Source organism: Chamaea fasciata, unplaced genomic scaffold (genome assembly GCF_029207755.1).
Source record: "Chamaea fasciata isolate MVZ Bird 193981 ecotype frontalis unplaced genomic scaffold, bChaFas1.0.hap1 SCAF_10, whole genome shotgun sequence".
Lineage (NCBI taxonomy): Eukaryota > Metazoa > Chordata > Aves > Passeriformes > Sylviidae > Chamaea > Chamaea fasciata.
This window is the reverse complement of record NW_027094095.1, coordinates 2,628,407-2,650,349: the sequence shown is the minus strand read 5'-3', so window position 1 is coordinate 2,650,349 and position 21,943 is coordinate 2,628,407. Positions and strand designations below refer to the sequence as shown.

At 49.9% G+C, this 21,943-nt stretch overlaps 1 protein-coding gene across 1 annotated transcript in view; it reads right to left on the bottom strand.

Annotated features, from left to right (window-relative positions):
* Positions 1-2,979: 2,979 nt before the first annotated feature.
* Positions 2,980-21,943, bottom strand: part of NOTCH2 (notch receptor 2) — an 82,925-nt gene continuing 63,961 nt past the window's right edge. The window contains exons 22-33 of the mRNA XM_066192021.1: positions 19,944-20,189; positions 17,862-17,974; positions 16,827-17,356; positions 15,747-16,094; positions 15,368-15,510; positions 14,367-14,577; positions 13,651-13,747; positions 12,985-13,153; positions 8,444-8,745; positions 7,951-8,098; positions 7,601-7,698; positions 2,980-6,692 (exon numbers count right to left, since the gene is read on the bottom strand). Coding sequence (XP_066048118.1) covers positions 5,352-6,692; positions 7,601-7,698; positions 7,951-8,098; positions 8,444-8,745; positions 12,985-13,153; positions 13,651-13,747; positions 14,367-14,577; positions 15,368-15,510; positions 15,747-16,094; positions 16,827-17,356; positions 17,862-17,974; positions 19,944-20,189 — 3,746 coding nt within the window. The 3' untranslated portion in view covers positions 2,980-5,351. The remainder of the gene's footprint in view (positions 6,693-7,600; positions 7,699-7,950; positions 8,099-8,443; positions 8,746-12,984; positions 13,154-13,650; positions 13,748-14,366; positions 14,578-15,367; positions 15,511-15,746; positions 16,095-16,826; positions 17,357-17,861; positions 17,975-19,943; positions 20,190-21,943) is intronic.

The window sequence follows — 21,943 nt, the reverse complement described above, 5'->3', positions numbered from 1 at the left end:
CTGGTGCTCACCAGCATCTGTGTTTGCCTAACTCAGGTGATTCTCACCATAAAAATCTTACTGTTGAACCCCCCCCCCCCCTCCATCCCCCGTCACTTTGCTGGAAAATTGCCCAGACCTTCACTCTGTTTGCATTTAACATATCTCCAGAAAAAGACAGGAAGAACCTGTCCTAGTTAGTCAATAAACCCCCTGCAATAATCATTAATTGCTCCCGCGATACAGATATAATCTTCCAGCCCAGAGCAGCCTGGCACCTGGCAAGGATGCCCGCCGGGCCAGCCCTGGGTTGCCCGGGGGGCCGGCGGTTCGGGGATGAGCCTCGGGGGCGATCACCCGATCCCGGCCAGGGCATCCCTGCGACCAGCGGCCGGGCCGTGGGTCCGGTCCCCTGGCGGTGCCCCCGTCCCCAGCCGAGGGATGGCACCCGGCCGGGCCCCGCGCCCTGCCCGGCTCCGCCATGCGTCACCCACACACCGCCCTTGTTTGAACTGCCGGGGGATGTTTGCGAGCAGGATGCGCGACGCCGGGATGTGGGAACAGCCTGCAGCCGGGGGCTGGCGGTGCCATCAGATAGCGGCCAGGGTGCCCAGCCCTCGGGCCCGGCCGTGACGCGAGCCTTCGTCACTCCGGGAGAAAGGGGCAGCTCCCGCAGCAGCAGCCCCTCACCGGCCTCCGCCGGGGAGGCTGCTGCCGGCATGGAGCCACAGGGATGAGCTCTTGGCCCCGGTAGCAGGAGCCCTTCTCTGCCGTGGTCCTTGCTCCTCACCCCGGGGTGTCCTCTGCACCTGTGGGAGGCAGCTGGAGCTCTCCACATTCCTGCTGCCGCCACGCTGCTCTGGAGCGTCACTTTGCTGGCTCCTGCTGGACCAGAGCAGCTTTGAAAGATGATCCTGCTGCCTGTCCTGTGGCTCCTGCTGCTGCCAGCTCCAGCCAATGCCTGGCTGTCCTTCCCCAAAACCCTTGGTGGAGGCCAGTGGGGAGGAGAGGAGCTGCCCTTGAGGGCCTGGTGCTCACCAGCATTAGTGTGACCCAGGAGGCAGCTACCTGCAGAGGATCCGGACCCAGGGCTGAGCTCTGCCTCCTCCCACACGGAGAGCTTGCTGCCAGGCTCAAGTCATGGGCAGCCCAGGGATCTGCCATGGGATGTCCTCTGTGGCAGCATTTGCTGAAACATGCAGCCGGTGAACGCTGCTACGCCCACGGGGAGCAGCTCCCTGCCGGCATGCAGAGGCAGGTCTGGCTTCTGCCTCGGGGAGGGAGGAGGATCAGACCCCTCTCCTTCACCCACAGAGCAGGATTAGAGCTGCTGCTGCTTGCTAGGCATCCTCCGGGATCCAAGGAGTGTCACCTTCTCGTGTCCAAACACAGCTGCTGCCTGCTATCAGCTCTGAAAGAAACAACCTGCCACACATCAGCCACCCTGATCAATGGCAAAACCCTGCAAACACAGCAACTCCCCAGAAAACAGGGTTCCACCCTTGATTTTTAAAAAACCATGAAAAATCTCCCTCAAAGAGCCTGAAGCTCCTCCACTACACTCCTCAGTTAGGTAAGGGATGCAGCTGTTCCCTGCCTGGATGGTTCAGTTTGCAACACAGCAAGTTTCCACAAGCCCTTGACCATCCCGGGCTGGGGAAGAGGCACGAGCAGTCCCGAGGAGACACAGCTTCAAGTCTCAGCCTGAGCACCAGTAAGCTCAATGCAGCTGTGCCAGGGGCTCGGCAGAGCTCGCTAAACTTTGGCACAGATGTGCAAGCTGTGGGAGAACATGGATGAATGCCTCCCGGAGGTTTGGACTCGCCCAGCTGGCTCTACCAGGAGATAAAGGAGCTGCACTGTTTGAATATTAAACCCTTAAAATGCCCCCAGAAGCTTTACCCCAGCTCAGCATCGTAATTCAGCTACTGGCTCCGTCTGAGTCCACAGCAAGAGCTGGAGAACAGCCAGCTGAGCACCAGTGGAGCCCAAGGCTTCGGTGGCACCTCCGTGCTCCAAACAGCACGGCAGCTACTGACAGTTTGTTTTCTGATTGCTCAAGTCAAACTCTTGAAGCCTGAGACCAGCACAGAGGAGTGGTGATTCCCTGTTTCAGAGGCTGGAGAATCACACATCTTCATGCTCTTAGTCTGGAGAAATGGAGGCTCAGGGGGGACCTTATCACTCTCTACAACCTGAAAGGAGGCTGTAGACAGTTTTCTTCTCCCAGGTAAGAAGAAACAGGATGAGAAGAAATGGCTCCGAGTTGCACTAGGGGAGGTTTAGATAGGACACAAGGGAAAATTTTGTCAATTAAAGGGCAGTCAGGCATTGGCTCAGGCTGCCCAGAAAGTGGTGGAGTCACCATCCCTGGAATATTCCGAGAACATCTGTATGTGGCATTTGGGGACAAGGTTAAGGGGCGAACACCGCAGTGCCAAGTTAAAGGTTGGACTCGATGGTCTTAGGGGGACTGTTCCAGCCTTAAGGATTCCATGCATCAATTGCTGAGACAAAGTCAGGGAGGCAGCCCCAGCTCCAGGGATGAGGCTCCTCTTCCTTGCGGGAAGGACAGGAAACAGCTGAGGGAAGCAACCAGGACCTGAGGCAGCGAGTGAATCCACAGCCCCACCGACCGGTGTGCCACCCATACTCACCATCTTTCTAAAAGCCACACGAATGCCACAGCTCTTCCCTGGCTCCCACAGGCAAGCGAGAGCTCTTATCCAAAGTGCCTAAGAAAGGACCCATCCCAGTGCCTCCCCATCCTTCCCGGTATGCCCAGCTGCTTGGCTGCTGGCTACTGCCCCCTTCTCAACTAACCAAGAGACCCAAAATCCATCTGCTACACACACACCAGGCTGCTTCCAGCTCCCTCGGGTGGAGCTAAGTGGTGGGGTTCGTGTGGTGCCGAGACAGAGCACCCCTGATTCATTTATAAGCCGGTGGCTGTGCCACAGTAGCCAGGAAAACAAAATGAAAACAGCAGCGCACACACACTAGGCACATACTTTTTATTCTGGGGATAAAAATTGCTTATACATTTGGCAGCAACTATTTTCATAAAAGTCTTTTATAAAAAATGTAAAAATAAGCAAATATTTTCCATTATTAATATAGGAAAATGCTGTTGTGTGAATGGTTACTCTACAACTTACGAGATAAAATACCACCTTAAGGAGATATTAACTTTACAAGTAGTTAAAAAAAAAAGAGAGAGAGAGAAGAAAGGCAGAGGGCCATCGTATTAAGAGGCCAGGCACGGAACCGGCTTCATTCCACAGAAAGCACTCATCTTGGAAAAGGAAGCCACATATATAAAAAGGCACTTGGTTATTTGGAGCTAACGAGTAAAAGCCCTTTGTTTCTTTAGCATCGATGTAGCAACACTTCATTATTTGCAGTGAAACGTGTACCTGGACAGACCCCCCTGGGGGTCTGAGTCAGCTGCAGCTGGACTTCAGAGGCCAGGCTGCAGCGAGCGTGCCGGGGAACGCTGTGTGCACCATGAAAAGCAGTAACTTCACACAGAATTAACAACTTCAGCCCAAAATGACGGCCCCGGAAACCAGCTCCTCCCGAGGCCCTGCCTTCATGTACCATCGAGTGGAATTGGAAAGAAAAAAAAAAAAAAAGAAAGAAAGCAACTTTGACTCTTGATTAGAATGGAAAGAAACACCAGAGACAATACTGTACACGGTAGGGTGTGGGATGGCCTGCTCGGAGGGGAGCAGCCTTCAGTCCTTTGGCAGCAGCCGGCAGCCCCGAGCTCTTTGGAAGACGTGTCTGCAGCATTCCCCTGAAGAGGCAGGAGCAAACCATCCCCACAAATGTTCACTTGGGCTGCTGGCTGGTCTGCAGCCCTTCAGAGAAGCGCTGCTCTTGTGGACAAAGCGGAAAGAGCAGCTGTTTGCCTAAGGTCAATGACAGCTGGCTTCCACGACTCCAAAACTATCGGGGGAGCCACACTAAAAGGGCGGCTCGACTGTCCCACAGAGCACATGGGCCACCTCGGCTGGGAAATCCCCACGCAGGCTGAAACTGAGAGCAGAGGACAGCCCCAAACGTGAGCAGCAAACTGCAGGAGGCAATGGTTTCTGAGCTATTTGGTCTGCTGCCACAGCCCAGCTCCTGTGCATGCTGCTCGTGCTGCTGGAAGCCTGCTCGGCAGCCAGTGCTGCAGTCTTTGTGCGCTGGGAGGGGAAGATGAGCCAGCTCTGGACCCAGGGCTGCAGCAAAAGGGACACTTTTCAAAGGGCTGGATATCGTTCCTGACGCAGAAGGACACACACCGCAAACATGTCATCACATGTTTGACACTTCTTGATAATACCATAAAGAGGCAGCATATGGTATCTGGAGGACAGGACACACAGCCACCCTTGGATGGAGGGGAGGGGACTCCTGTGCAAGAACGCCGGGAGCTTGCGTTACCAGTTTTTGAAACACTCGTGCTCATCCCAAAAGGCCTGTATCAGTTGCAGTGCATTTCTTCTGGCATGGGAGCCCACAAAGGCAGTCATGGACACTCCTGGCGGGACGGGGGCGCGGGAGGGTAGTGTGTCAAAATGGCCAGGGGTGTCTCAGGGAAGAGATGGGCCCACGGGCCACTGTGGCGGGAAGACCAGGTCAGACCAGCGTTTTCAGGAGGGAAAATAACAAAACAAACAACCTAAAAAGACTATATGTATATATAATCTCATAATACCTGGGGGGAGCAGGCAGTGAGAACGCTAAAGGGTGTTAGTGGGTCTCTAGAAGACAAAGGCTCCTGAAGAGGAAAGGGTGAAACTGCGTGACAGGAGGCATCACTTGACCTGCAGGTGTTCTGGGAGGTCTGGCTCACTTGCTGAGCAAGAGTGGATGAGGGAAGGACGGGGCCTAGGAATGTGGGTGCAGCTCTGAGCTGTGTCAAGACAAGGCAACTTGAACTCGAGGAGAACTAGTAGAAGGTGCTTCAGAGAGAGGTTACGTAGGTAATAGGAGTAACAAAATAAGGATACAAAGCTGGTTTTGGTTAAATTTCTGGAGAAATGACCACAAGGATGTTTTAAGCTGAAGAGCTGTCTCCCCAAATCAATGCTGGAACATGTTTAAAAGCAGACTGGAGAATCCAGTACAGACAGCAGTCACATCCAAGGTGCGTGGGAGTTGGTTAGAAGTGACTCAGCTGGTCTTCTCCATCACCAGCTTCTACAGTTCTCCATTTAGCATAAAAACACACAAGTCTACAGCGACCACAGTCCCTCCAACGAAAGAACATCCTGGGCTCATTAAGACTCTGGGATACTAAAATGGTTCTTCATTTTCATCCTGGAAGACCTTCATGAGTTCTGGAGTCCTCTTTAGTCGGGCTGCACCGTGGGCAGCCTTCAGGCATACACCTGCATGTTGTTCCGCTGCTGCTCCGTCATGTGGGCGGCCGCTGGCCCGCGCTGGTTGTTACTGGGACTGGTTGCCACGTCAGACCAGTCGGAGGCAGAGTGTGGGGAAGAGCTTGACCACTGGTCCGGAGATTCGGGTGACGGAGTCAGGTACGGGTGCTCCCCTTGTAAGTGCCGGTTGTGGCTAGGAGTCCGTTCTGTGGCCGAGGAGTAGCAGCTGTGCTGGGAGGGAGGCGTGGGGTACTTCCCCATCGAGCTCTGGAACTGGTGGTAGGCCGGGAGGACCGTCTGAGCCACCTGCCCGTCCTGCTGAGGGATGGCAGCCATGGAGAACGAGGCGCTGGGCAGCTGAGCCAGATCTGGGATCTGGTACATGGAGCTAAGAGGGCCAGCCATGTTCTGAGCGCAGTTTGACTGGGCCTGCTGCGGCAGTGCTTGCTGGTTTATGCTGCCCTTGGGAACCAGCTGGAAAGTCATGATGGGGGGCAAAGACTCCCTGGACACCCCCAGGTGCTTCGCGTCCGCTTGAACCAAGCTGCCCTGCTGAGAAACGCTGGGGTGGGAATGCATCACCTGGGGCACCATGCCGAACATCTCGTTGTACTGGGACTCGTTCACCTCCATGCGGTTCATCCACTCGGTGGAGACGCTGCCTGGCCGCAGCCTGCCCAGCCCGCTGTTGGGAGGGGTGGTTCTGTGCTGCGAGAGCAGCTGGCTGACGGACGGGAGCACCGTGCTGGACCCGCGACCCAAGGGCTGCATCTCGTGGAGGTTGGAGAAGGACATGGTGTGCGCAGCCTGCACCGACGGAGCGGTCAGCAGCGAGCTGGGCGACGAGTGCAGCACGCCCGGTGACGGCATCACGGGAGAAGAGGTTGGTTCTGATGCAAAAGCATGGGGAGACTCCAGGGAATCCACCGGTGACAGGGTCACTGAGCTCTCTGAAAACTGCCCTTTGCCCTCGCTGAGGGACTTCTTCCTTCTCCTCTTTGCATCTTTGGTGAGGCTGGTGGGCATGCCTTTGGCATTCGGTTTTCGTGACTTCTTGGGTAGCGAAGGGTGTTTCAGGTTGAGGAAGGACCTGTTGGGGCCACAGATGACCGGGGAGAGGGCAGAGTTCAGCATGGCCCCGGGGTGCCCGGCAGGGCTGTGGGCCACATTGTACTCGTTGAGGAGCTGCACGATGTCATGGTGCATCCGGTCCTGGGCCACGTCCCGGGGCAGCCGGTCCATGTGGTCCGTGATGTCTCGGTTGGCAAAATGGTCCAGCAAGATTTTTGCAGCTTCGAAACTGCCTTCCCGAGCAGCGAGGAAGAGTGGAGTCTCCTCCTGGAAACACAGAGAGTAAATATTTTAGCAGCTTTGGTGTGGGGGGGACTGACTCTTACAACTCATAATCCCTTATGGCGTGGCAGCCTGGCAAGCACTGGATAACGCAGTGTCACATTAGCAGTCTCCAAGAGCCACCCACTATGAGACCTGCCCACTGAAAAAGGCAGATTGCAGGTAATTTCATACACAGCAGCGGAGCACAGGCTGAACTTTCCCACCAGGAAGGGCACTGTTGTGCCCTGGGATCCTTGGAGGAGCCATGAAAGCACCTTTCTCTTATTGTCCCCTACGGGGGAAAGCTACAAAAGGCTAAAACAGTCCAGTACAGAACTAGAGCTCCTTGGTAGCTCTAAAATCCACTGAGCGATACATAATAATCAAAAAAAGATACTTTAGGCAGAGGAGAGAAATCAAGGACTAAGACACAGCAAAACACTAACAGTGAAGCTACAGAGCACCTGCACGGTGCAGTCAGTCTGTCAAACAGAGGGGCTTGTCCCCCATCTCCACCCTGCTCTGAGATCCCTGGAAATGTCACAGGACGCGACTGCTGCTGTGCCACCAGATATTTTTCTGTCTGCTAACTGGAATCCAGCTGTTTGACACCAGTGGCACTTCACCTGCTGCTCTCACCCGCCACTGACTGTGTCGCGCTTTCCCTCCCTGCAAGGAAAGCAGGACAGCCTTGATGCCCAGCACTTGGCCAAACAAGGAAGAGAACTGCTCTCCCATACCAGAAACCCTGTAAGACACGCAGCACTTGGGGAGAGCTCCAGCCACAGTCTGGGTTTGGAAGATCTGCACTGAGCACTCAGTTAAGAAAATCTGAACTTAGTTCACTACTAGGAGTGAAGAGATGCTTTGAGTTAGGAAGCAGAGGCTTGCTGAGCACAGCCACACTGTACCTTGTTATCCTGCATGTCTCTGTTGGCTCCATTTTTCAGCAGTACTAGTGTTGCTTCCACATTGTTGACAGCAGCAGCCCAGTGAAGAGCAGATTTACCTGCAGGGAAACACAACAACGTCAGTAACAAACCAAGGAGCTCTTTTGCTTCTCCTCCAGGATTGTTTAACCAAGCCACTGCGCAGTAGCCCGTAGTTTATTACCACTGGAGGACTTTGCAGGAGAGCTCAGTGTGTGATTTAGCTACAGAATTCATGCAGAGCCCCCACCCTGGGAGAGCAGAACCCACCCCCCTTCCTGCTCACACCATGGCAAATATTTGCCCAGCCTGGCACTTGGTGTTCACATTACCGTGGTCATCCACGGCGTTCACATCAGCCTGGCAATTAATGAGCTCAGCCACCATCCCTTCCACAGCCAGACGTGCAGCCAGAATTAATGGGGTTGTCCCATCATTCATCCGAGCATCCAAGTCTGTCACTCTGTTACGGATCAGGATCTGGACAACAGGGGAAGATGAATTTTTTTCAATACCACTACAGACCAAAACTGAGAATCTGGCAGAATCTCGAGAGAAATTTCACAATGACAAGGCAGCCTGAGCACTGAAATGCAAGGACCCAGAAAACAGGTGACAGGGGCAAGCAGACCAAATAAATACACGCCAGAAGATTTATGCACGCTGAGTTCTTCAAGCTATGACTACCCAAGGAAAGTGGACGTAAAATAGCTCCGCCTGGCCACCACACTGCGGAAGGCACGAGAGCAGGGTTGTGAGTGAACAGAGCACGGCTTGGACAGGCTCATGTAAATACAGAGCCCAGACTTCCTCCAATGGCCATACCTGGAAGACCCCCTGGGCGTCAGCAGCCACGGCTGCGTGCAGAGGGGTCCGCCCCATGTTGTCCCGAGCATTGGCATCCGCCCCGGCATCCAGGAGCCGCTTGGCAGCGTCGGCCCTGGAGTAGCGGGCGGCCAGGTGCAGAGCCATCTCCCCGGTGCGGTCCGTCTGCGCCTGCAGGTTGGCCCCCTGGTAGATCAGGTCCGTGATGATGTTGGCTGAGGAGTCTTCCCCGTCCTCGTCGTCCTCGCTGATGTCGGAGCCGCCCGCACGCAGAGATGCCAACATCAGCGGGGTACATCCATCTGCAGTGGGGGAGATGGGGATACAGTAGCCTGGCAAAGGCATGGAAACCTTCCTACAATCCTTCTCCCTTGAGCTCCCAACCCCTCCAGCTGCTTTAACCCAGACCTCTTCTTAAAGCCCAACAGTTAGCAAGTTGTCTTCCTTCCAAGTATGAGTACCTATTGCAAACACAACAGAACTTAAGAAATTCCTCTAAAGACTAAGATCATCATAAAACAAAAAAAACTTTGCTGCTAAAATGTAAAATTTCCACAAAAATTAAAGGCTAGCTGAGAGAAGCAAGGGCTATAAAAATCAAAGTAATCTGACAACTAAATGCAATTGTTCATGCGGATGTTCTAATCACATCCCTGGGGAAAAGGAACAGTTGAAGGAAAAATTATTCAACAACTAGCTGCTGATTATTGGTGACATTCACATGCAGACAGAAAAGCCTTCATATCTTTCATATCTTTCATTATCATGAAAGGATCCTGAAGCTGTGACAGTCAAGCACTCAAAGTTGACAAATGCCACAGGATGAACACTCTCACACAGTCAGGGTACTTTGGGAGATACTGGTCTTACTCTCCTCAAGCCTCCAGTGATGGGATGCCCACAAAGGCTAAAGTCACACTTATCCAACCTGGATCCCTGCACTGTCAGTGGAAGGAGAAAGGCTCCTCCAAACCTCTAATTTAACTTAGCTCCCTCTGACGAATGTCTGTCTCTGCTAATCAGAGAGGACAGTGCAGGAAGACCACCTCATGCTGCTGATTTTTCACCCTTGTTAATACCCTCCTTGATGCAGGATAATTAAAAATTAAAACATCTCCACGTATTTTCAGCAACCCATAAAAATGCCGAGTCCTTCAGTTCCATCAACCTCTGAACATTAGGGGCTTTTCCCTAAAACCCCAAAACTGTAGCTGTAGACACTGATGCTTCCTTGCTGATTTTACTGCTTTCCTGCACACCCTTCAGAGGCACATCTGGAAAGCAAGAGGGAACCTCACTCTGCTCATCGCTCCACTGGAGCCCACCAGCAGAAATACAAGACAATTTTTTCAGCAGGTACCTGATTTATCATCCCATGAGCAAGCAGGGGACCAACAACAGCTTCTCTACCTGCACAGCTCTCCATCACAGAGCACTGCACAAAGCCTGGGGTTCTGTGCACATAAGCAAGGTGATATCTTCTCCTGGAAGGAACACACAAAACTCTAATACCCTGCTCCCATTTCCCAGCTTCTGATCGCTGAATCTTTCTGGATCTCTGCTTTAGGACAGTTCCAAAACTTTCTAGAAATCTACTGTTCCAGCCAGGGCACTGGAGGAGCAGGCTCTGCCCAGGCTCCAGCAGCCTGCACACTCCTCCTAGTGGTTCCCCACCACAGGACACACAGCCTTCCTTCCCGCCCGGCTCCTTTCCCAGGATTTTCTGGACGGCAGCAAAGTGTTGATGTATGGGCACGGGTTCAGTTCCAAGATCCAGTACTGTCTGCAGACCCTCTCTGCCGCTCTCCCAAAGCTATACCTCCTTTTGTGCTTCTCCCTCCCATTGCTGGCTCTGCTCCCTTGTCCCAAATGAACACTCCTCAGTATTCCAGTCAGGCTGTGCTCTCCTCCACGCTGCCACAACACAAAGAGCAGAGAGACAGAGCACAGAAAGGAGCTTTCCTTTCCTCCAGCACCGCAGCTCTGGGAAAAAACCACTCACAGGATAGGTCTGGCTTGCTCAATCACTGCAGTTGTCCTGGATGTTCGTGCCTAGCCTCTCCACAGGGACAGCACAGCATTAAATCCCTGGAAGAATTAGCTGCCACCCTTCACAAAGTTTCTCAGGTACATGCAGGTCTTTTCAGAGCCTTGCAAGTTGGCCACACACGGTTGGTTTTATGAGGCTAGCAAAAGCACATCCAGTTAGACAGTCACAATTAAGTGCTTGATGGACTACTGGTGAAAAAAAAGCTGTGGACACAATGTCTTTTTTTCCTCCTTCCAGCTCATTCTCTGAAAGAGTTGGAAAAGAACCCAAAAGCATCCAGCTGGAGGCAGACACCCAGCATGGAAAATTCCAGTCTAAACCACTGAAGTTTTAGTAACTGAAAAAAAGAGGGGTGTATAATAGGGAGAGTTCATCAATTTTAATTATAGGTGGTGTTACCAGTTATGCCTATAATTGCATTACCCTGGTTACACACTCACAATAACTCCAGTGAAAAGAATGTCCTCACTGCTCTAGGGGACACAGTGAAAGAATAGCATGGGGACACAAAGGTGGTGGCAGCATTTTATAAAACTCTTCTGTTTGCTGTCTTTCAGTAGGATAGCCCCTGAGTACATGTAAAATGCAGGATGAGATAATGAAGTCAGGAGTTCACCAGACAGGTACTCCAGAAGATCAGGCACAAGGTACTGAAAGCTGGGATATAAGGAACCCACAGGAAAAATCTCTAGGCAACAATTCTGAAGGACACTGGAGCTCTTGGATCCCCCTAAATTGGAGAGACTGCAGAAGGTGGTGGTTAAGAGAGGGAACAAACCCTTGGTACATTGAGGTGTTTCTCCTCCCTCTCTAGAAGAGATCTCCACTGTTCAACCTGCACCTGCAGCCAGGATCTAACTCACTCAGCTTCAGGTGGCTTCAGCCCAGCACTCAAGTCAGTCAGGCTGAACATCCTTTGCAATTAATTAGACGCAGCAAAGCATTACTGGGGTGTGAACCGTCCAGTTTTCAGACTTCTTGGGACAGAGGGGAACTACCTCTCAGCAGGGCTCAGCTATTTCCATCTGCCTGCAAAAGGGAGGGTGGCCAGGGCACCGAAACAGCCACATTAACTGTGAGGAATCCTAGCCCTCCTTGCTAACCCATTATTCCAACATCTCTCAGACTTTTAAAATTATTTTTGCCCCTGACAGCTGCTTGCTTCTGATGGCACAGAAAGAAAGAACTTAGGGCAGCTTGCTGCAAGCTTCACAATTGTATCTGCATGGCAGGAAAACAACTCACAGGTCAGTATTATTTTATTGCTGTTGTTGGACAAAGCTTTGGGCAAACATGAAAATAAGCAGTCTGGAGTCTTAAGAACATTACTGCCTGCACTTGGAAAGCTTTTAGCCTACCACACAACTAGATGTTTCAATAGGGGAAATAAAGGAAAGCTTAAATTTGGCAGAAACTGATGGTTTATGTTCTCACACTCATTACACAAAAATCCCTCCTTCCCATTGCATTTCGGAGAGCTAACGGGTCAATGAGCAGAAAAGACAATAGAAAGGAACTGAGAGAATGGGTCCAGTCATCCTTAAACTGCGTGGAAATATTCCCACAAAATGCAGTAAAAAAAGGAATTGCAGCAATATCATCAGCATCACCCCCCTGCATATGAACAGGAGCCATGTTTGCAGCTCTTCCAACCAGAATAAAGTTCTAGGTCAACTGTCTCCTCTCAGAACCCAGAGGTCAGTTATTACCAGATGACCCACCCAGTCCCTTACCAGCTTATACAGCTTTAGTACATAAAAAGTGAGTGTACATTTACACTCATAAAAAGCAGGAGAGGGTTCCCAGTGCAGCTAGTTAGCTGGGACTGAGAGAGCAAATGTTGCCTGCATGTTAAAGAAACCTTCAAAGTCCACAGTCCTGTTATGAACTGCCAGTGACTTGATCATCACAAGCTGAAGATATAAATCAGGGGATAAAAAAAAGTCATGAACAATCTTGCTGCATTGTAGCTCTGTTCAGGACAGATGTCTCACACACTGCTAATGAGGGCAGACTGTCTGCCAAAAAGTCATCTTACTCAGGAAAAGGCCATTCTTGCTTCCTCGACTGATAACAGACGTCGCGGGTACAAAATCTGCTAAGTTGGTCCTTAGGAAAGTCTGGCATAGATCTCTGCCATGATCCAACTGGAGAAACTGGGGATTATTTCCAGCAGAATTATGCATTCAAAATTTCTGACAATATCACTTAGGCACACACTGTTTTAAATGAGATTCTACAGATGCTTGCTAAGTGAACTCTTTTCCTCCTGGCTCCATGATATTCCATGTGCTACAGACCATGGTTTAACCTTTCCATCTTTTTTTTTTTTTTTCCAGGAGCGCACACTGTGCTTTCCTTGAGCACCATAAAATTCCTGCTGGTGTTCCTGCATACTCCATCTGCTTTGTAACATTAGCAACCCCAGCCACAGGAGACAGGGGAGGTTGGTGGCTGGCTGGCAGGACACACAGACACTCCGAGTACTGACCTGGCCCTCTGACGTTGACATCCAAAACATCCACTTCTTGATCAGCCTGAGGAGGTGTGAGGGCCAGGGAGGTGCTCCCACAGACGTCTGCTGCCTCCAGGTGCTGCTGTGTCCACTGGCGCTGGTCAATCTGCTCGTCCCCTTCTGGCAGCAGGGCCTGGTCCTCAGCCTGAGCGCAGCAAACAAAGCAGTCGCATCAAAACACCCATCAAGTGGCCAAAGGCACTCAAAGTTCTTGGGGCGTTCTTAGTTTCGGTGGGGTTTCGCAGGGTTTGGGTGGGGATTTTTGGCGCATTCTGGTTTTTTGTTCGCTTTCTGGTTGTTTTAGGGGGGTTGTTTTCTCTCAAGCTAACGGTGGTCTCCATTTACTTCTATTTGGCACTCTCTGCTTTCATACTCTCACCATACATTATCAGGCCTGAACTGCAAGATGTTACATTAACCTTCTTGTCCCTTTTGCTGCTGTAGGGAGGGGACACTGAAACAGAAGGTACTGACTTCCACCAGCCTGTGGTGGCAGTGTTAACCTGAGGATTTGCTCCTCAGATACCATTAATAATATATTACCAATCCCTAGGCCAAGGGAGGTTTTGAGCAAGGGAAGTTAATGCAGGCGGTTGTCTCACCAGCAGTTTCAGACGGTATTTAAATCTTGGAGCTCCTTACCTTTGCTCTCTTTGGCTGAGGTCCACCATCACCTGCCCAGTGCTCAGTTGTCCCAGGGTCGGCCAGGTTACCCTCTGGTATTTGGACTGACAGATTTCTGACAAACAAGGAGAATGTATCACTTTGCAGCCTGAGCAGGTGCTACTGCTGCTACCTACACTATCCTGCACAGACTAACAAAGGGGTGCTTGTAAGTTTGGTAGCGTGCAAACAGAGGAACCAAGAAATTTCAAACTTCAGGCAGCCAACAGTGATATTAAATACACTTAGAACTGCTAAGTTGTTTAATTCGGTGGAAAGTCAAAACTGCATAGAACTTTTGAAATTTTCCATTACTTCTGAGTCACATTTTGATGCATTGAGCTAGAGGTATTAGAAGTTTTGTCGTCATCTATCAACCTAAAAATGTCTCACCTATCCCAGGAGAAAATTAGGCAAACAGTGCCTGGCTGCTGATCTATACTGCTCAGTGTCAGAAAACCAAACAAAACCAGGAGATCAGATTCCTTGCTGGCATTTTATACATTACAGTTAATTAAAATTCTTCTGTCCAAACCAGATGGTTTTAAATTTAGAGGAGTAGCCTTGAAGTTCTAGCTGAAAAGAAAGCTTTCTCTAAGGAGTTAAGCGCCTTTGATGAAACATATTTCAGCCACATTCTCAAAATCCTCAAGCCGCTAATAAACAAAACGTCAGCGGCCTAAATGCAAACTTACTTGAGTCCAACAGCATCTTCCCCAACGGGCTCTCTGCGTTTATGGTTACTGGGATCCCTGCGCAGGATGAATCCCTCTGGCAGCCACAGAGATCCATGTTTGCGCTTGCGCTTTGCCATCATCACACCCAAGAGAAGGATTAGCAGGATGATCAAAGCTGCCACAGCAAGCAGGTAAAGCAGCTGGGTCTTTGGTGGTAACAAAGGCTCACCTAAAAATTCCAGTTAAAACACAGTGTGATTAACACAGTGGAGACAACAACCTTCAACCTATAGACTCTCTTTTCTCAGCACAGTCCTTCCCACAGGGAGCATATTGTCTGTACACAGTTTAGGCTCTACTGAGACTGCTGTAAGAATGTATCACTTCTTTTTGACTTCCCCTGGTCTGGTTTCTCAAAGTACCTTTTTAGAGTGTATGGCTGCTGAACCAACCACCTTGCTCCTTCCTCCAGCCACCCTCACTTGGCATACAGAGAGCTGATCTACATGAAGATACAAGCATGACCCAACCACGAAGAGCAATAATGCCAATCTAGAACAGGTTTGCAGCTGAGCCTCAGACTGAGGGAGATCGAGCAGAAATCAAAGAGATTACATATTGCCAGACGAGAAAATATCTGGTAGACTGGACTGAGGAATGCCTCCCAGCCTTTCTCTCTAAATGGCACCTTTTCCATTGAATTCATGGCTTAAAGCACACGAATAGTTTTAGTTCAGAGATCACCACTTGCAGTGCTGTAGCACGAGAGATCACTGATTTGACAAGTATTAAAGTGACTGGGCTCTAAATTAAATGTCCTGCCTTACTAACCAGATGTCCCCTCTGTGCACTGTGCACAAACATACTCCCATAACCGGGGACAAACAGGTCACCTCCCAGAAACCATACTGAACAGCGAGACACAAGAAGACGACAATGATCAATGATCCAAGTATTTTGCAAGCCCAAGTTTGATGACTGCTTCCCTCAATAAGCAATTTTCCTCTGAAGTTACTCACTTTGGACAGAAACAAAAGGATAGGGCAGCATGCCCTTGATGGCCTGAGCAGCTAAGAGAGCTGCAGCAGCTTCCGTGTTGTGAAAGCATTGCTCTGAGTCCTCTGCACACTGGCGGTTGTCAATCTCCAGGAACACCTTGGTGCTGCAGAGACACAGTGAGGGGGCACAGAAGTCAGTGACAGAAACTTTTGCCAAAGCGGTGGGTTAAACTGCGGCAGCCTTTTACATTCATCTTTCTATCCCAATGCTGAACTGGGCGGTTGCAATAGCGTTACATTTTCCCATTCTACAGCCCTAGAAAGTCTAGAATGCCCCACACAACTACAAGCAAGAGTTACCAGCACAACAAGGCCAGAGGGGACACAGTGATCCACTCACCCGATGACCTCCTGCTCCAGTTCTCTGTGCTTGCGAACAACCACGAGCGACCGACGGCTCCGCGCCGCCGACTTCTCCCCATAGTACGGGAACACCATGGGGTTTCCCTGGGAGTCCAGCTTGATCCTCAGGTTGGTGTGCAGGAGCGTTCCCAGAGTGCGCAGGAAGCTGCGGACATCCCCCAGCAGCTCGTCAGGGGGCATCAGGACCACGATGATGAGGGTGCCCTCTGCCAGCTTCTCGGCCTTGTCGCCAGCGCAGTCCAGGCCGTCCCAGCCGCACTCCTCGCTGTTGCAGCCCTGGTCACAGCGCCCGTCCGCGTAGTGATCCGCACAGTACTTGTCATACCTGCAGCAGGGAGAGGCTCACGGGCAGCGCGCAGCACTGACACGCTCTGCACAGCACACCTGCACTCTGAGGGCCTGGGTCTTACACTCCTCAGCATCATTTGAGGTAAAACAACACTCGTAATCAGGATAGCAGGAGAAGAAATACAACCCCGGGTTAAGCTCGCAGCCTGAGAGGGTGAAAATAGCAAGCACAGAACACCCCAAGAACCCATTATTTAATTCTGGTAACAGTGTAGGAGAACTGCTTGTTCTGTTTGTTAAGATATCTAACACCTCCTGCTTCACCAAGGGAGAATCATCACTGCAAAGCTGTAGCGTTTGTCACAAATAACTGAAGAGAAAGAAGTGCCACTACAAACAAGCTAGAAAACACGTTCAGAGGCAGCAAACGCAGCTGGGATTAAAATACAGGTATTGCTGGTAGGGAACAAAATTCAGGAGAGCAGGCAGTACTATTAAAATCTAGTACAAGGTGAAATGCCTCCTATTTACATTTCCAGGGAAAGCAGGGCACATCCATCAAGCAGGTTAACACATTACCATTGTTCAGGTTATCGACTTGGTGTGCAGCACACAAATTCCAAAAATAGGCGAGAAGTACACAAAGCAGCAGAAACCCCTGGATGCCAAGCTTTCAGCAAGGACAGCAAGAGAAACAATGGGAGAGAAGGGAACAGCAGGCAGGAGCTATGTTAGTCACACAGACAATGTTCTCAGCATCAAGCCTTACTTGCACGTCCTGCTATTTTGCTGACACTCAAAGTTGTCAAACAGGCACTCGGGCGTGTTGCAGAACTCGTCACAGTGTCCATTGAAAAGCATCCAGCAGCGCAGGGAGGAGGAGCAGTTGGCCCAAGGATCCTCCATTCTCAGGGAGCAGTCGCCTCCATCCCACTGGCACGCATGGGTGTTACAGTCTTCATCACAATAGCCATCCCTGGCTTTTTCTGCACAGTGGGAATCCAGACACCCTCGGGGCTCCGGGCTGAAAGTTACGGGCTGCTCACAGTGGCTGCCCTGGGTGTGAACAGGGCACTGGCAGTAATAGTAAGGAGGCTGAGAATGAGGGTGGCAGCTGCCCCCGTTCTGGCAGGGGGCACTGGCACAGCCCGGGTTTGTCTGGCATTCCTCTCCCACAGACAGCTTGGGGCAATAGCACCGTGGACCAGAAGAGGTTTGGATACACTGCTCTCCCTTCTTGCATTTCACTTGTCCACAGGTACTGTGGCTGCTGAACTCACATTTTGCTCCAGAATAACCCTACGGGGTGGAAAAAAAAGGCAAAACAATCAGTGTCACAGACCTATTCATGAACACTCTGAGGGTTGGAGGCAAGGTGTCATGTGCAAATCCTCTCTCCCCTGTAACTCCTCTAGCCTCACTGCAGGACTTTCTGGACCTAACCTCATGGATAAACTAGGAAATCATAATCATCTGTTAACGTTTCAAAAACAGCCTAGAAGAGCCACAAACAAGGGGAATCTTGCAGCAAGCACAGAAATCACAGGGCTGCAAAAAAAAAGTTGTAATTTAATGGTAGGTTTAAGACCAAAAAAAAGCCAGCTGTGATACCTAAAGACCGTATTTGTTTGGGGTAGTAACAGGCAGCATCACTCTCCTGGGGCACCTGGAAGCCCTGCTAAACAGATAAACCAAGGGATGTGGGTAAAGAGTGTCCACTCTTCACCTGCAGTGAAGCAGCGAGACAGAGGCAGAGGACTCTGGGGCTGAGGCAGGCAGGGCAGTGTGAGGACACGGTGCTTACCAGGGGACACTGGCAGATGAAGCCATCGGGCATGTTGCTGGCCACAGCGCAGGTCCCGCCGTTCTGGCATGGCTTCCGAGGACACACGTCGATGACACTCTCACAGTGACGGCCTGGGATGGAGCACAGGGAGAGGAGAGCAGAGAAACGTGTGTGGGATCACTCCGAAAAGCCATCACAACACAAAACACTCCTGTGAATAACCAGCGAGCTGAGCACTCCAGTGAGACTTCTGGAGGGAGCATCTCTTGGGGAACACGTGGCCTCTACGTAGCTGCCTAAGCAGTAGAAGAGGAAGACACAACCCCAGAATCCACAAGGCATTTTTGGAGACAGCTGACTGTGTCTGCCTCCTCAAGAACACACACAGCATGCACAAAGACAGAATGTGCTGCTGTCATCTGCAAGTCAACCAGGCACAGAGGCTGAAAGTGATGTACCACACCAGTTTGGGGGTTCCTAAGACTTCTTTACTTTTTGGGAGATGCTCAATAAGTCCAAGGACAAATCACACTGTAACACGAACGAACAACCCAACCCTCAGGACCAGGTGTACCACGAGTGAATAGGAGAACCGAGCAGAGTCTCCTCAGACTGATCAGCCAGACAGGGATCTTACTGCACTGACCAGCTTTGCAGCAGCTCCCAGAGTCAAACTGACACCAAACTTCTAAAAGTTGGGGATGATCTAAGCATGACTTGGACCCCCCTAGGCAAACATTAATAGAAGTCTCCAGACATGTGCAGCCAAGACTTTGCAGACAGGAGCAGACAGGGCAGGATGGCCCACAGAGTCCTGGCATCCCACCAGTCACAGACCACAGCAAAGCCACCCCGTCCCCTCCCAGGCAGAAGGGGTCAGTGTGGAATGTGCAGAAGACAGACAGCTAGAGGAGGAAGCATGTTCCCCCACTGTGCCTAACGTTTCCAGACAGACTTCATGTCTGAGACAGAGCAGCTCTCCCTGCTCCTCCTGGGGTGCAGCAGGCCTGCAACTCCCCACAGCCCAAGATCCAGCAACCCTTCCATGAGGGTCAGAAGCCATATGAGGCATAATTCATAAAAGCAACCTTAACAGACAGGCTTAAAATAAACCCATCTGATGGTCTGCACCAGTGTCCCACCAGCTCCACTTCCCTCATACATCACTCTTTCAGGAAACTTCTTTTGGCAGGCTAAGTAATGCATTCAAAAACTACGACATGAATTCTTCAAATGTATATCTTTGCGATTTCTTTGCTTCTGAAACCTACAAATTTAGTGGAAAAGCACGGTATCTTTAAATTTTAAGAAAAAATAGGAGTAAAAACTGCTGGTAAAGCACGCAGGGAAGGTCACTGGTAAGCAGGGAAAGTGAAAGGTTTTAACAGAGGAAGACTGCATGCATAAGAAGTTAAATTGACATGGAAAATGGAAAGCTGAAAGTTAAGACACATCTGGAGACTATTAGACCAAACTTAAGCCCAGTGGGAGGCAGAAAGCAGAATAGCAGCAATACTAACAAAGAATAGATCTAGAGAGAGTGAGACATAAGTCTGCACAGTGTGAAATTCCTGCAAAGTTGTGATTCAGAGTTGGATTGTGGAAGGATCACCAAGCCAGGAATGTACAGCCCGTCTGTGCATAGAATACTCCATCCTGATCACATCACCAGTGTAAGGAGGAAAGGCAGTGTGGAGTAGAAAAGGAGGCCAAAAGCTAATTATGATACCATGACACAGATTTATAGAGAAAATGCATATGGCTGCTTTGCAAAAGGAAAAGCGACAGATAAGCTGACACATGAACTGTTACACTTACAATATTAAAAACGTGAAATTATGAAGGCAGGAAAAGTACCACAAGGAAAGAAAAGCCCTGGAAGCCAAGTGTCTCAGGAGATTCCTTTGTTTGAGACAGCTCTGGAAGCCAAATTTCTTAGAAGGTTTAAACGAAAGACCGGTTTAAAAACTGAAACACGTAGGGAAACCATCAGACATTGTGAATGGGAAGTGGCTAGATAACAGCACTGCCAGGAGGGGACAGGACTACCATTCCTCAAGATACTGCCATTAAATTGGAGGCATGTTTACGGCTACTCACCGGTGAAAGCACTGCGGCAGATGCACCTATAATCATTTGTCAGCTGGACACAGTCCAGGCTCCCCCGGGGGTTGCAGGGGTTGGAGAGGCACTCGTTGATGTCCCCCTCACAGCGCTCTCCTGCAAAGCCCTGGGGACAGAGGCAGCTGTAGCCCCCGATCTGGTCAATGCACTGCCCTCCGTTGAAGCAGCGGGGACCTCCGGAGTCCGAGATGCAGTCATCCACGTTCTCCTCACAGAAGCGCCCTGTCAAAGCAGGAGAGAGGGACAGCTTGAGGATACAGTGCTGTGGCTGCCTTTCCTACGCTGCTCATGAAGTTTTAAGGCCATGTCACACACAGCCCCTGAAAAAAGCAGGTAAAGATCCCAGCTTGATACATTCCATACCCTCTGCAGACAGCCAGCTCCAGAGCAGACTTAGGGTACATGTGTTTTACATCCAGGCCGTCCTCAACGCTAGACCATCCTGGTATTTGGCAGCTTTCATACTTGACTTAATGTCAGGGCATAATTAAGAACACAAGACCAAACCAAGCCCAAAGAAGATGCACTTGATTTAGCCCTGAGACTGAGCAGAGCCCGGGAGCCCCGTGCTCTCCCCCAAAGGCCGTGAGCTGCCACCAGGCTACCCTGGAACTGGGCAAAGAGCATTTGAAGCAACGGCATTAAAACAAGCAACAGCAAACCGACAAAAAAAAGCAGCTGTGATAAAACACTGATTCCGCCAGTCTGGCTTCTGGGCACCTACAGCAAACTCCCACCAGCAGCCAGGGAGGGCCAATTTCTTCTCCTCCCTGCAGGATTTCCTTTCAAGGGACAAGGTCTGGTGCTGGTTCCCCTCTCTGGGGACAGAGAGGGGGAGCTGGGCAAGTTTATTGCTGTTGTTCCAACCACAGCAAGTAAAATCCTTCACCTAAATGTGGAGGATGCTTACACTGGCATCAGAAAAATATTAATTACAAACTGGGCCACGGACAAAAGCTAAGTTTTACTATCCTAAATAATTGTATAAAGTCCCCTCCAGTTCCTTTCATTTAGCAAAAAAAGAAAAAAAAAATCTGTCACATCCAAAAAGTAATTAATCTCAAAAAAGGAAGACTGAGGGATTAAAAGCAGCACACTCAGAACCTCTCAAAGGATGGTGGGGGATTTAGTGGAATACAGAAATTCTGGCAATGGTATTTTGGCAATATTCAACAATAATTCTGGCAGTTTACTGGTACATAAATATCCTCTTGGGTGTAGAGACCTAAAAAGCAGGTTCATTTCTGCTTTTGTTTTATTGCACTTTTTTTTTTTTTAAGTGAAGAATAATATTAAGAACAATACATGAAGAATTGGTAGTGCAGCTATTTACAATGAAACAAACACTTATCCAGAGTGGGGAGATGTGCTGAGAGCCACACTAAAGTGAATGAACTGGTGATATGCATGGGCAGGAGGCAAATATATTATTTTATAATTGTACTTAAATTTACTTTATGAACCAAGAATTTAGTTCTGTCTGACATCTGAAGATTTCACCTACATTGAGATGACACACTTCAGAAAGAAAAAGTTCAGAGCAACTTAAAATTTTTAACTGACTTGAGAAATAAGCTCAAAAAAGAACATAAAGTGAGAAAGCTTTTATTGATGGGTTAAAAATGTTAAAATCTGAATATTTTCAAAGGTAGAAGCCAGGTTCATAGGTCAGATATAAAAGGGAAGGCTAGGTTTCAAGAAACCTGACAATAAACAGACTGTGGAATCATGCTTACTGAAAACTACTGATATAAACTGTGGACTACTTTTTTTTTTTTCCCCAAGGAGCTTTAAATAAAAGAGCTCAAATATGCTGAAATAATTTAAGGTAGCCTAGAGTCACTCAACTTCTCTTACACAAAAGACTCCAAACTAGAGGACAATGAAGGGCAAAAATTTAAGCAAGTAAAGGACACTGGAAGTTATACAAGAACTAAAAAAGTTTCCTGTTTATTTCATAGCAACTTAGCCAAAAA